Below are 14682 nucleotides of genomic sequence, written 5' to 3'. Positions count from 1 at the left end.
GGGCGTGACAGTACCCCCCCCACAAAGGCGCGGACTGCGACCGCGCCACACAAACTCAAGAGGGTAGGGGCTGGGTGGGCATTCCGCCTCGGAGGCGGATCCGGCTCCGGGCGTGACCACCACTCTCTCGCTACCCCCCCGTAGCGCCCCTGGTCTGGTCCCGCTGGCCGGAGCAGGACTGGACACCGGTGGAGCGGATTGCTCAGGCTCCGGTGTGGAGCAGCTGACCGGTACCTGACCAGGCACCGGTGGAACAGGCACGGGCTGTGTCGGACTGACGACGCGCACCACTGGCTTGGTGCGGGGAGCAGGAACGGGCCGGACCGGGCTGACGACGCGCACCCCTGGCTTGGTGCGGGGAGCAGGAACAGGCTGGACCGGGCTGACGACGCGCACCACTGGCTTGGTGCGGGGAGCAGGAACAGGCCGGACCGGGCTGGGGACGCGCACCACTGGCTTGGTGCGGGGAGCAGGAACAGGCCGGGCCGGGCTGGCGACGCGCACCACAGGCTTGGTGCGAGGGGCAGGAACAGGCCGGGCCGGGCTGGCAACGCGCACGACAGGCTTGGTGCGAGGGGCAGGAACAGGCCGGGCAGGGCTGGCGACGCGCACCACTGGCTTGGTGCGAGGGGCAGGAACGGGTCGGGCCGGACTGGGAACACGCACCACTAACTTAGTGCGGGAGCAGGAACGGGTTGGGCCGTGCACTGGGAACACGCACCACTAACTTAGTGCGGGGAGCGGGAACGGGTCGGGCCAGACTGGGAACACGCACCACTAACTTAGTGCGGGGAGCGGGAACGGGTCGGGCCGGACTGGGAACACGCACCACTAACTTAGTGCGGGGAGCGGGAACGGGTTGGGCCGTACTGGGAACACACACCACTAACTTAGTGCAGGGAGTAGGAACGGGCCGACAAGTACTGGGAACACACACCACTGGCCTTGTGCGGGAATCAGGAACGGGCCGGACCGGACTGGTGACACACACCGCTTGCTTGGTGCGAGAGCGGGACTGGGTTTCCCTCGCAAACCTCCGCTCCCTCTGCTGCCTACTCAGTTCCTCTCGCCGTGCCTCCACACTCTCCTTCTCCCTCCTGACCAATGGCCCCCGTAACCTGGTGGCCTCCTCTCCTAGTCCACAACCTCGCCCTGTAGCTGCCTCCAGCAGCCCCGTCGTCCATGCCGTGTGCCCCCCCCAAAAAATGTATTGGGGTTGCCTCTCGCCTGTCCGACGACGGCCCGGTTGGCGCCGCTTCTCCTCTCCTGCCTGGACATCCTCCCTCATCACCCTCCGGTAGCGGACGGCCTCCTCCTCGGTGATCTTCCCCCAACCGAGGAGGACATCCACTAGCGTTACCTCCGGCGTTTGCTCCTGGACACGCTGCTTGGTCCTTATTTGGTGGGATCTTCTGTCACGGTCGTCGTAAGCAACGGACCGAGGCGCAGCGTGATATGCGTACATCTTTAATGAGTACTTTATACACTACAACAAAACAACAAAACGATATGTGAAGTCCTAAGGTTAACAAAACACAAACCTCTCCGGAACAAGATCCCACAAATGACAAGTGCAAAACAGGCTGCCTAAGTATGGTTCCCAATCAGAGACAACAAGCCACAGCTGTCTCTGATTGGGAACCACCCTGGCCAACATAGAAATAAACGATCTAGAAAGAAACACATAGAAAACAAAACATAGACACTACACACCCTGGCTCAACATTTAAGAGTCCCCAGAGCCAGGGCGTGACAGTCACACTGTCTTAAGGTTTCCTTTATTTGATCAAATACAGCAATACGCTCTGTACCGTCATTAGGAGCATAAACATTCCCCAAAAAATTTACCCATAACATCCGCCTTGACCAATAAAACTCGACCCTTGACAATCTCTGTTGTGGATACCACAGTCACCCCTAAGCCTGAGGAAAACAAATTGCCACCCCCAGCACTGAAATTAGTACCATGACTGAGTATATGCTGCCCCTCCCACCACAACCTCATTTTCCTCATCACTATGTATCTCCTGTAGAAAAACAACATTAAGCCTTTTCTGTTTTATTACTTCTAATACCCAAGCCCTCTTATTCCTGTCCCTTCCCCCATTAATATTGAGAGAACCTACCCTTAGTACCTCCATATGGAAAAAGAGAAAGGGAAAAACAGAAGAAACCACAGAGAAACCAGACAAAGAGAAAAAAGCACCCTATGAGGCAAGGATCATCATCATTGTTTCAATCTTACATTTAAGTCATTTAGCAGACGCTCTTATCCAGAGCGACTTACAAATTGGTGCATTCAACTTAGGATAGCCAGTGGGACAACCGCATCTTGATCACAGTAAGTACACTTCTTAAAACAAGTCAGTGCTAGCAGGTGAAATAAGTCAGGTGTTAGTTTAGACAAAAGACTGTGGTAGTAAAGGGGGGGTAGAAGGATTACTATTATACTATTCCAGGTATTCCTTAAAGAGGTAGGGTTTCAAGTGTCTACGGAAGGTGGTCAGTGACTCCGCTGTCCTGGCGTCGTGGGGGAGCTGGTTCCACCATTGAGGTGCCAGAGCAGCGAATAGCTTTGACTGGGCTGAGCGGAACTGTGCTTCGAAGAGGTAGGGGGCTAGCAGGCCAGAGGTGGATGAACGTAGTGCCTTCGTTTGGGTGTAGGGTCTGATCAGAGCCTGAAGGTAAGGAGGTGCCGTTCCTCTCACAGCTTCGTAGGCAAGCACCGTGGTTTTGTAGTAGATGCGAGCTTCAACTGGAAGCCAGTGGAGTGTGCGGAGGAGTGGGGTGACATGAGAGAACTTGGGAAGGTTGAACACCAGACGCGCTGCAGCGTTCTGGATAAGTTGTAGGGGTTTAATGGCACAGGCAGGGAGCCCAGCCAACAGCGAGTTGCAGTTACCCAGACGGGAGATGACAAGTGCCTGGATTAGGACCTGTGCAGCTTTCTGTAAGGTAGGGTCGTACTCGCGAATGTTGTAGAGCATGAACCTGCAGGATCGGGTCACCGCTTTGATGTTAGCAGAGAATGACAGGGTGTTGTCCAGGGTCATGCCAAGGTTCTTTGCACTCTGGGAGGAGGACACAATGGAGTTGTCAACCGTGATGGCGAGATCATGGAGCGGGCAGTCCTTCCCCGGGAGGAAGAGCAGCTCCGTCTTGCCGAGGTTCAGCTTGAGGTGGTGATCCGACATCCATACTGATATGTCTGCCAGACATGCAGAGATGCGATCCGCCACCTGGTTATCAGAAGGGGGGAAAGGAGAAGATTAGTTGTGTATCGTCAGCGATAGCAATGATAGGAGAGGCCATGTGAGGATATGACAGAGCCAAGTGACTTGGTGTATAGGGGAGAAAAGGAGAGGGCCTAGAACTGAGCCCTGGGGGACACCAGTGGTGAGCACGTGGTGCGGAGACAGCTTCTCGCCACGCCACTTGGTAGGAGCGACTGGTCAGGTAGGACGCAATCCAGGGAGTGAGCCGCGCCGGAGATGCCCAGCTCGGAGAGGGTGGAGAGGAGGATCTGATGGTTCACTGTATCAAAGGCAGCAGACAGGTCTAGAAGGACAAGAGCAGAGGAGAGAGAGTTAGCTTTAGCAGTGCGGAGAGCCTCCGTGACACAGAGAGAAGAGCAGTCTCAGTTGAATGACCAGTCCTGAAACCTGACTGGTTTGGATCAAGAAGGTCATTCTGAGAGAGATAGCAAGAGAGTTGCCTAAAGACGGCACGCTCAATAGTTTTGGAAAGAAAAGAAAGAAGGGATACTGGTCTGTAGTTGTTGACATCAGTGGGATCGAGTGTTGGTTTTTTGAGAAGGGGTGCAACTCTCGCTCTCTTGAAGACGGAAGGGACATGGCCAGCGGTCAAGGATGAGTTGATCAGCGAGGTGAGGTAGGGGAGAAGGTCACTGGAGATGGTCTGGAGAAGAGAGGAGGGGATGGGGTCAAGCGGGCAGGTTGTTGGGCGGCCTGCAGTCACTAGTCGCAAGATTTTATCTGGAGAGAGAGAGGGAGAAAGAAGTCAAAGCATAGGGTAGGGCAGTGTGAGCAGGACCAGCAGTGTCATTAGACTTAACAAACGAGGATCGGATGTCGTCAACCTTCTTTTCAAAGTGGTTGACAAAGTCATCCACAGAGAGGGAGGAGGGGGGAGGATTCAGCAGTCAGGAGAATGTGGCAAAGAGCTTCCTAGGGTTAGAGGCAGATGCTTGGAATTTAGAGTGGTAGAAAGTGGCCTTAGCAGCAGAAACAGATGAAGAAAATGTAGAGAGGAGGGAGGAAAAGATGCCAGGTCGGCAGGGAGTTTTAGTTTTCTTCCATTTCCGCTCAGCTGCCCGGAGCTCTGTTCTGTGAGCTCGCAATGAGTCATCAAGCCACGGAGCTGGAGGGGAGGACCGAGCCGGCCGGGAGGATAGGGGACACAGGGAGTCAAAGGATGCAGAAAGGGAGGAGAGGAGGGTTGAGGAGGCAGAATCAGGAGATTGGAGGGAGAAGGATTGAGCAGAGGGAAGAGATGATAGGATGGAAGAGGAGAGAGTAGTGGGAGAGAGAGAGCGAAGGTTGCGGCGGCGCGTTACCATCTGTGTAGGGGACAGAGTGAGTAGTGTTGGAGGAGAGCGAGAGAGAAAAAGGATACAAAGTAGTGGTCGGAGACATGGAGGGAGTTGCAGTGAGATTAGTAGAAGAGCAACATCTAGTAAAGATGAGGTCAAGCGTATTGCCTGCCTTGTGAGTAGGGGGGGACGGTGAGAGGGTGAGGTCAAAAGAGGAGAGGAGTGGAAAGAAGGAGGCAGAGAGAAATGAGTCAAAGGTAGACGTAGGGAGGTTGAAATCCCCCAGAACTGTGAGGGGTGAGCCATCCTCAGGAAAGGAACTTATCAAGGCATCAAGCTCATTGATGAACTCTCCAAGGGAACCTGGAGGGCGATAAATGACAAGGATGTTAAGCTTGAATGGGCTAGTGACTGTGACAGCATGGAATTCAAATGAGGAGATAGACAGATGTGTCAGGGGGAAAAGAGAGAATGTCCACTTGGGAGAGATGAGGATTCCTGTGCCACCGCCGCGCTGACCAGATGCTCTCGGGGTATGCGAGAACACATGATCAGACGAGGAAAGAGCAGAAGGAGTAGCAGTGTTTTCTGTGGTAATCCATCTTAATCTTTTATTTTTATTGGCCAGTCTGAGATATGGCTTTTTCTTTGCAACTCTGCCTAGAAGCTCAGCATCCCGGAGTCGCCTCTTCACTGTTGACGTTGAGACTGGTGTTTTGCGGGTACTATTTAATGAAGCAATGTACCTCATTCTACCATATAATACAATGTACCTCATTCTACCATATAATACAATGTACCTCATTCTACCATATAATACAATGTACCTCATTCTACCATACAATACAATGTACCTCATTCTACTATATAATACAATATACCATATAATACAATATACCTCATTCTACCATATAATACAATGTACCTCATTCTACCATATAATACAATGTACCTCATTCTACCATATAATACAATGTACCTCATTCTACCATATAATACAATGTACCTCATTCCACCACTGAAAATGCATAGAAAAAGGGAGAGAGAGAGAGAGAGAGAGACAGAGAGAGACAGAGAGTGAGAGAGAGTGAGAGAGAGTGAGAGAGAGAGAGAGAGAGAGAGAGAGACAGAGAGAGAGACAGAGAGAGAGAGAGAGAGAGAGAGAGAGAGAGAGAGAGAGAGAGAGAGAGAGAGAGAGAGAGAGAGAGAGAGAGAGAGAGGAGAGAGAGAGAGAGAGAGAGAGAGAGAGAGAGAGAGAGAGAGAGAGAGAGAGAGAGAGAGAGAGAGAGAGACAGAGAGAGAGAGAGAGAGAGAGAGAGAGAGAGAGAGAGAGAGAGAGAGAGAGAGAGAGAGAGAGAGACAGAGAGAGAGAGAGAGAGACAGAGAGAGAGAGAGAGAGAGAGAGAGAGAGAGAGAGAGAGAGAGAGAGAGAGAGAGAGAGAGAGAGAGAGAGAGAGAGACAGAGAGAGAGAGAGAGAGAGAGAGAGAGAGAGAGAGAGAGAGAGAGAGAGAGAGAGAGAGAGAGAGAGAGAGAGAGAGGGAGAGGACTACATTGCTGCCTGCCATAAGATGAGGGACAGTGTCTGACAGACCAACCAACCTGCACATGTCCTCTATATTATTGTTCAATGGTTATTTTGACCCTTGGTTGTTGCTGTTGTCCTGTTGACAATATTTATTATTATTATTTTAATTGTGTTTATATTGTAAATATCCAAAGTCAGCTTTGGCAATATGTACATTGTTACGTCATGCAAATAAAGGAAATTGAATTGAATTGAGAGAGAGAGAGAGAGGGGGAGAGAGAGAGAGAGAGAGAGAGAGAGAGAGAGAGAGAGAGAGAGAGAGAGAGAGAGAGAGAGAGAGAGAGAGATGGATATAGTTTAACCTAAGTCACTCACTGTGTGTGTGTGTGTGTGTGTGTATGCGTGTGTGTGTGTGTGTGTGTGTGTGTGTGTGTGTGTGTGTGTAGTGATGGAGAATGGAGGTGAGGACACGGAGTCCCTGTGGGAGTCAGTGGAGAGTAACCGCTACATCTTAAGTCGCTACATCTCGCCCGGTAAACTGACCCCCTACCTGCGCCAATGTAAGGTTCTAGACGAACAGGACGAAGATGAGGTCTTGAACTCTCTACTGCTGGTCTCTAAGGTCAACCGCACAGGTAGGCATTAACTCTCTATGTCTCTAAGGTCAACCGCACAGGTAGGCATTAACTCTCTATGTCTCTAAGGTCAACCGCACAGGTAGGCATTAACTCTCTATGTCTCTAAGGTCAACCGCACAGGTAGGCATTAACTCTCTATGTCTCTAAGGTCAACCGCACAGGTAGGCATTAACTCTCTATGTCTCTAAGGTCAACCACACAGGTAGGCATTAACTCTCTATGTCTCTAAGGTCAACCGCACAGGTAGGCATTAACTCTATGTCTCTAAGGTCAACCGCACAGGTAGGCATTAACTCTCTATGTCTCTAAGGTCAACCACACAGGTAGGCATTAACTCTCTATGTCTCTAAGGTCAACCGCACAGGTAGGCATTAACTCTCTATGTCTCTAAGGTCAACCGCACAGGTAGGCATTAACTCTCTATGTCTCTAAGGTCAACCGCACAGGTAGGCATTAACTCTCTATGTCTCTAAGGTCAACCTCGCACAGGTAGGCATTAACTCTCTATGTCTCTAAGGTCAACCGCACAGGTAGGCATTAACTCTCTATGTCTCTAAGGTCAACCGCACAGGTAGGCATTAACTCTCTATGTCTCTAAGGTCAACCGCACAGGTAGGCATTAACTCTCTATGTCTCTAAGGTCAACCGCACAGGTAGGCATTAACTCTCTATGTCTCTAAGGTCAACCGCACAGGTAGGCATTAACTCTCTATGTCTCTAAGGTCAACCGCACAGGTAGGCATTAACTCTCTATGTCTCTAAGGTCAACCGCACAGGTAGGCATTAACTCTCTATGTCTCTAAGGTCAACCGCACAGGTAGGCATTAACTCTCTATGTCTCTAAGGTCAACCGTACAGGTAGGCATTAACTCTCTATGTCTCTAAGGTCAACCGCACAGGTAGGCATTAACTCTCTATGTCTCTAAGGTCAACCGCACAGGTAGGCATTAACTCTCTATGTCTCTAAGGTCAACCGCACAGGTAGGCATTAACTCTCTATGTCTCTAAGGTCAACCACACAGGTTTTTTATATTTTTATTTAATTTCACCTTTATTTAACCAGGTAAGAAGCCAGTTGAGAACAAGTTCTCATTTACAACTGCGACCTGGCCAAGATAAAAGCAAAGCAGTGCGATAAAAACAACAACAGAGAGTTACATATGGGGTAAAACAAAACATAAAGTCACTGTGATACTGTGATACTGGCTCTGTGATAGACTACATTCAATTTGCTGAGTAGAGTGTTGGAGGCTATTTTGTAAATGACATCGCGAAGTCAAGGATCGGTAGGATAGTCAGTTTTACGAGGGCATGTTTGGCAGCATGAGTGAAGGAGGCTTTGTTGCGAAATAGAAGCCGATTCTAGATTTAACTTTGGATTGAAGATTCTTTATGTGAGTCTGAAGGAGAGTTTAGTCTAACCAGACACCTAGGTATTTGTAGTTGTCCACATACTCTAGGTCAGACCCGCCGAGAGAAGTGATTCTAGTCGGGTGGGCGGGTGCCAGCAGCATTCAGTTGAAGAGCATGCATTTAGTTTTACTAGCGTTAAAGAGCAGTTGGAGGCTACTGAAGGAGTGTTGTATGGCATTGAAGCTCGTTTGGAGGTTTGTTAACACAGTGTCCAATGAAGGGCCAGATGTATACAAAATGGTGTCGTCTGCGTAGAGGTGGATCTGAGAGTCACCAGCAGCAAGAGCGACATCATTGATATACACAGAGAATAGAGTCGGCCCGAGAATTGAACCCTGTGGCACCCCCATAGAGACTGCCATGGTCCAGACAACAGGCCCTCCCGATTTGACACATTGAACTCCTATCTGAGAAGTAGTTGGTGAACCAGGCGAGGCAGTCATTAGAGAAACCAAGGCTATTTAGTCTGCCAATAAGAATGCAGTGGTTGACAGAGTCGAAAGCCTTGGCCAGGTCGATGAAGACGGCTCGCAGTACTGTCTATTATCGATCGCGTTTATAATATCGTTTAGGACCTTGAGCGTGGCTGAGGGTGCACCCATGACCAGCTCGAAACCGGATTGCATAGCGGAGAAGGTACGGTGGGATTCGAAATGGTCTGTTTGTTAACTTGGCTGGATGGATATAGGTCTGTAACAGTTTGGATCTAGAGTGTCACCCCCTTTTGAAGAGGGGGGATGACCGCGGCAGCTTTCAATCTCTGGGGATCTCAGACGTTATAAAAGAGAGGTTGAATAGGCTAGTAATAGGGGTTGCGACAATTTCGGCGGCTAATTTTAGAAAGAAAGGGTCCAGATTGTCTAGCCCAGCTGATTTGTAGGGGTCCAGATTTTTCAGCTCTTTCAGAACATCAGCTGTCTGAATTTGTGTGAAGGAGAGCGGGGGGCATGGGCAAGTTGCAGCGGAGGGTGCAGAGCTGGTGGCCGGGTAGTGGTAGCCAGGTGGAAAGCAAGGCCAGCGTAGCAAAATGCTTGTTGAAATTCTCGATTATTGTAGATTTATCGGTGGTGACAGTGTTTCTAGCCTCAGTGCAATGGGCAGTTGGGAGGAGGTGCTCTTATTTTCCATGGACTTTACAGTGTCCCAAAACGTTTTGGAGTTAGTGCTACAGGATGCAAATTTCTGTCTTGAAAAAGCTAGCCTTTGCTTTCCTAACTGATTGTGTATATTGGTTCCTGACTTCCCCTAAAAAGTTGCATATCGCGGGGCTGTTCGATGCTAATGCAGTACGCCACAGGATGTTTTTGTGCTGGTCAAGGGCAGTCTGAGGAAAACCAGGGGCTATATCTGTTCTTAGTTCTGAATTTTTTGAATGGGGCATGCTTATTTAAGATTGAGAGGAAAGCACTGTTAAAGAACAACCAGGCATCCTCTACTGTGGAATGAGTCAATATCCATCCAGGATACCCAGGCCAGGTCAATTAGAAAGAACTGCTTCGCTGAAGTGTTTTAGGGAGCGTTTGACAGTGATGAGGGTGGTCGTTTGACCGCGGACCCATTACGGACTCAGGCAATAAGGCAGTGATCGCTGAGATCCTGGTTGAAGACAAGCGGAGGTGTATTTAGAGGGTAAGTTAGTCAGGATAATATCTATGAGGGTACCCATGTTTACGGATTTAGGGTTGTACCTGGTAGGTTCCTTGATAATTTGTGTGAGATTGAGGGCATCTAGTTTAGATTGTAGGATGGCCGGGGTGTTAAGCATATCCCAGTTTAGGTCACCAAGCAATAGAAACTCTGAGGATAGATGGGGGGCAATCAATTCACATATGGTGTCCAGGGCACAGCTGGGGGCTGAGGGGGGTTTGTAGCAAGCAGCAACAATGAGAGACTTATTTCTGGAAAGATGGATTTTTAGAAGTAGAAGCTCAAACTGTTTGGGCACAGACCTGGATAGTATGATAGAGCTCTGCAGGCTATCTCTACAGTAGATTGCAACTCCGTCCCCTTTGGCAGTTCTGTCTAGACAGAAAATGTTGTAGTTGGGTGTGAGAGTGGGATTTGAAGGAGTCAAGCGCAGGAGGGTGAATCACAGAATACAGAGTTTATTCCGTAGGACACAGTTACGCTGGATAGCATCAACAGCACAGGGCGTAATACAGGCGAACTGGAACACAATACAGGCACACAGGGAGATTTAACCCGGCAATACAAAGTACGGGTAGCTCAACCGAAGCTACACTCATCTTCACATGAAACAATCACCCACAAGGACAAGGGGGCAGAGGGAACACTTATACATGGACTAATGAGGGGATATGAACCAGGTGTGTGTAATTGACAAGACAAGACAAATGGAATGATGATACATGTAGCGTTGGGTAACGGTGAAAGAGATAGCATCACTGGAGGCACCGATTGAGCCGGTCTCCCGTGTATGGGGGGTGGGACAAAGGAGCTATCCGAGGCAGGTTGAGCAGGACTGGGGGCTCTACAGTGAAAAAAGTACAGTAAGAACTAACTGGAACAGCAATAGGCAAGACATATTGACATGGGAGAGAGGCATAAAGCAATCACAGGTGTTATTCAGAGAGCTAAGACAACAGCTGGTAATGGCGACGAAAGTTTGAGCCGAGGCTAAACAGATAAACAGGATGGGGTACCGTGTAAAGGAACAGTCCAGCAGGCATCAGCTGTGTAGCTGAGTGATCATAAGGTCCAGTGAACAGCAATAGGAGAGTCCGGGAGCAGTTCAGTGGCTGCTACGCTACAGGCGAGCTGGAGGTACGGCTGTTGATTGTGTGTGCTAGCGGGGACGGGGCTAGCAGATGGATCTTCGTGGTTGCCGCAACGGGAAGCCTGTTGAAACCACATCAGACGATCACGAGGCAGACCAGTCGTGATGGATCGGCGGGACCCGTGTCAACACTAGGAGGTCCCGTCCGGTTGACAGAGAGGTAGATAGCTGGGAGGTGGGCTGGCTCGAGGCTAGCTCAAGGCTAACTGGGGGCTTGCTTCGGGACAGTGGTGATTAGCCAACAACAACAACAGCCATTCGGTTGCAGCTAGCTAGTTCGATGATCCGGTGTTAAGGTCCAGTGATTCAGTGATTCCGGCAGAAAATCCGATATGTTCTGGCTCGATAGCGCGATGTGCAGACTGGCCGATAATAGTCCAGGCTAGAGCTGGCTGGTAGGTAGTGCAGGCCACGGACAGTGGTGAAGACCGCTAACGGTGGCCTAATAGCAACTAGCTAGTTAGCTGGCTAGCTGGCTAGTTTCAGCCAGAGGTTCTAGATAAGAAGGTATAAAGAAATAATAGAATCCGTTCCACATTGGGTGAGCCGGGTTGCAGGAAAGTATATTTAGTTAAAGGGTGGAAAGTGAGATTGAGAAATATAAACGAAAAAGACAAAAAAAACAAATATATGGACACTACAGAAAACACGACCGCACTGCTACGCCATCTTGGAACACAATTGAACCTGTACAGGGAGTACCAGTACTGAATCAATGAGCAGGAGTACCAGGTAATAACATGGCTATATACAGGGAGTACCAGGTAATAACATGGCTATATACAGGAGTACCAGTACTGAGTCAATGAGCAGGGTACCAGGTAATAACATGGCTATATACAGGGAGTACTAGTACTGAGTCAATGAGCAGGGGTACCAGGTAATAACATGGCTATATACAGGAGTACCAGGTAATAACATGGCTATATACAGGAGTACCAGTACTGAGTCAGGGGTACCAGGTAATAACATGGCTATATACAGGGAGTACCAGTACTGAGTCAGGGGTACCAGGTAATAACATGGCTATATACAGGAGTACCAGTACTGAGTCAATGAGCAGGGGTACCAGGTAATAACATGGCTATATACAGGAAGTACCAGTACTGAGTCAATGAGCAGGGTACCAGGTAATAACATGGCTATATACAGGGAGTACCAGTACTGAGTCAATGAGCAGGGGTACCAGGTAATAACATGGCTATATACAGGGAGTACCAGTACTGAGTCAATGAGCAGGTACCAGGTAATAACATGGCTATATACAGGGAGTACCAGTACTGAGTCAATGAGCAGGGGTACCAGGTAATAACATGGCTATATACAGGAAGTACCAGTACTGAGTCATTGAGCAGGGTACCAGGTAATAACATGGCTATATACAGGAGTACCAGTACTGAGTCAATGAGCAGGGGTACCAGGTAATAACATGGCTATATACAGGGAGTATCAGTACTGAGTCAATGTGCAGGGGTACCAGGTAATAACATGGCTATATACAGGAGTACCAGTACTGAGTGGATGTGCAGGGGTACCAGGTAATAACATGTGGCTATATACAGGAGTACCAGTACTGAGTCAATGTGCAGGGAATACCAGGTAATAACATGGCTATATACAGGGAGTACCAGTACTGAGTCAATGTGCAGGGGTACCAGGTAATATACATGGCTATATACAGGGAGTACCAGGTAATAATCATGGCTATTACAGGGAGTACCAGGTAATAACCTGGCTATATACAGAGAGTACCAGGTAATAACATGGCTATATACAGAGAGTTCCAGGTAATAACCTGGCTATATACAGAGAGTTCAGTAATAACCTGGCTATATACAGAGAGTACCAGGTAATAACATGGCTATATACCTCCAATAAAGAGGGGTGTGTCTATAAAGGAGGAGGGTGTGTCTATAAAGGAGGAGGGTGTGTCTATAAAGGAGGAGGGTGTGTCTATAAAGAAGGAGGGTGTGCAAAGGAGATGTGTCTATAGGAGGTGTGTCTATAAAGGAGGAGGGTGTGTCTATAAAGGAGGAGGTGTGTCTATAAGGGGGTGTGCTATAAAGGAGGAGGGTGTGTCTATAAAGGAAGATTCTATTGCAGATTGTTTTATCAATCAGATGACACATTAAAAGGTATTACAAGAAATGAAATCTACTTTTTTCCCCTGGACGTGTGTGTGTGTGTGTGTGTGTGTGTGTGTGTGTGTGTGTGTTTTATCATAGGTCGTCTGTTAGACATTCTTCATGGTAAAGGAGAGCGAGGTCATGTGGTGTTTCTGGAGAGTCTTGAGTTCTATTATCCTGACCTTTACGGGCTGGTGACCGGCAAGGAGCCCACCAGACGCTTCTCCACTATCGTTGGTAACACACACACACACACACACACACACACACACACACACACACACACACACACACACACACACACACACACACACACACACACACACACTAACCCTAACCCACCAGACGCCTTCTCCACTATCGTTGGTAACACACACACACACACACACACACACATAACCCTAACCCACCAGACGCTTCTCCACTATCGTTGGTAACACACACACACACACACACACACACACACACACACACACACACACACACTAACCCTAACCCACCAGACGCTTCTCCACTATCGTTGGTAACACACACAGACAGACAGACAGACAGACAGACAGACAGACAGATAGACAGACAGACAGACAGACACACACACACACCTTATACTATATACTATAACCATCATCTGTTCCTATAACCATCATCTGTTTCCTATAACCATCATCTGTTCCTATAACCATCATCTGTTCCTATAACCATCATCTGTTCCTATAACCATCATCTGTTCCTATAACCATCATCTGTTCCTATAACCATCATCAGTGTACACAAGACAACAGACACTGTGGAATTATAATGGTTGACTCACTGCGTGTGTGTGTGTGTGTTGTTTGTAGTGGAGGAGGGTCAGAAGGGTTAACCAGTTCTTGATGAATGAAGTCACCAAGCTGCAGCAGCAGACCAAAGCTAAAGATGTCCAGAGAGTTGGACCTCATTGGGAAACAGCGCACCCCTGGAGGACGAATACAAGAAACTACGCCTGCCAACACAGAACTATCAGCCTTCCAGCTGAGTAATAACATTATTATTAGTTATTATTATTATTATTATTATTAGTAGTAGTAGTAGTAGTAGTAGTAGAGTAATTATTTATCCCATTTTTGGAGAGCTAGAGCTCTGAAATGGTAAGACCTACAGAGACCTAACTTGGTAGGATGGTGTAAGTTGGTCTGAAATGGTAAGACCTACAGAGACCTAACTTGGTAGGATGGTGTGTTGGTCTGAAATGGTAAGCCTAACAGAGACCTAACTTGGTAGGATGGTGTAAGTTGGTTATGAAATGGTAAGACCTACAGAGACCATAACTTGGTAGGATGGGTGTAAGTTGGTCTGAAATTGTAAGACCTACAGCGACCTATCTTGGTAGGGATGGTGTAAGTTGATGGCTGAATACATCTGGTTACACGTGGTACGAATTCGTCCAAATGGTGTCGTTATAAACAACCTTTGACTTCAAAGGTCAGCCCCCGCCTCCTCGTTCCACCTAGAGCCTCGGAATTTGGCACAAAGGTTCCACTCCAACCAAGAACACATTTTCCTCTAGGACCAATGATGTCAACATGATGGATCCTCCGCCATTTTGAAAGCTGATTTCTCAGAAACTTGGTGTAAAGCATCTACAGACCAA

General features: G+C 48.5%; 1 protein-coding gene across 1 annotated transcript in view; it reads left to right on the top strand.

The window, feature by feature from the left end:
* LOC123487731 (caspase recruitment domain-containing protein 11-like) overlaps positions 1 to 13289 on the top strand; it is a gene marked incomplete at its 3' end in the record, with an annotated part of 32990 nt that extends 19701 nt beyond the window's left edge. The window contains exons 2-3 of the mRNA XM_045218812.1: positions 6525 to 6713; positions 13152 to 13289. Coding sequence (XP_045074747.1) covers positions 6525 to 6713; positions 13152 to 13289 — 327 coding nt within the window. The remainder of the gene's footprint in view (positions 1 to 6524; positions 6714 to 13151) is intronic.
* Positions 13290 to 14682: the final 1393 nt, after the last annotated feature.

This window comes from Coregonus clupeaformis, unplaced genomic scaffold (assembly GCF_020615455.1).
Source record: "Coregonus clupeaformis isolate EN_2021a unplaced genomic scaffold, ASM2061545v1 scaf1817, whole genome shotgun sequence".
Classification (NCBI taxonomy): Eukaryota; Metazoa; Chordata; class Actinopteri; order Salmoniformes; family Salmonidae; genus Coregonus; species Coregonus clupeaformis.
The sequence above is the reverse complement of the archived record's forward strand: the minus strand, read 5'-3'. Positions and strand labels throughout refer to the sequence as shown.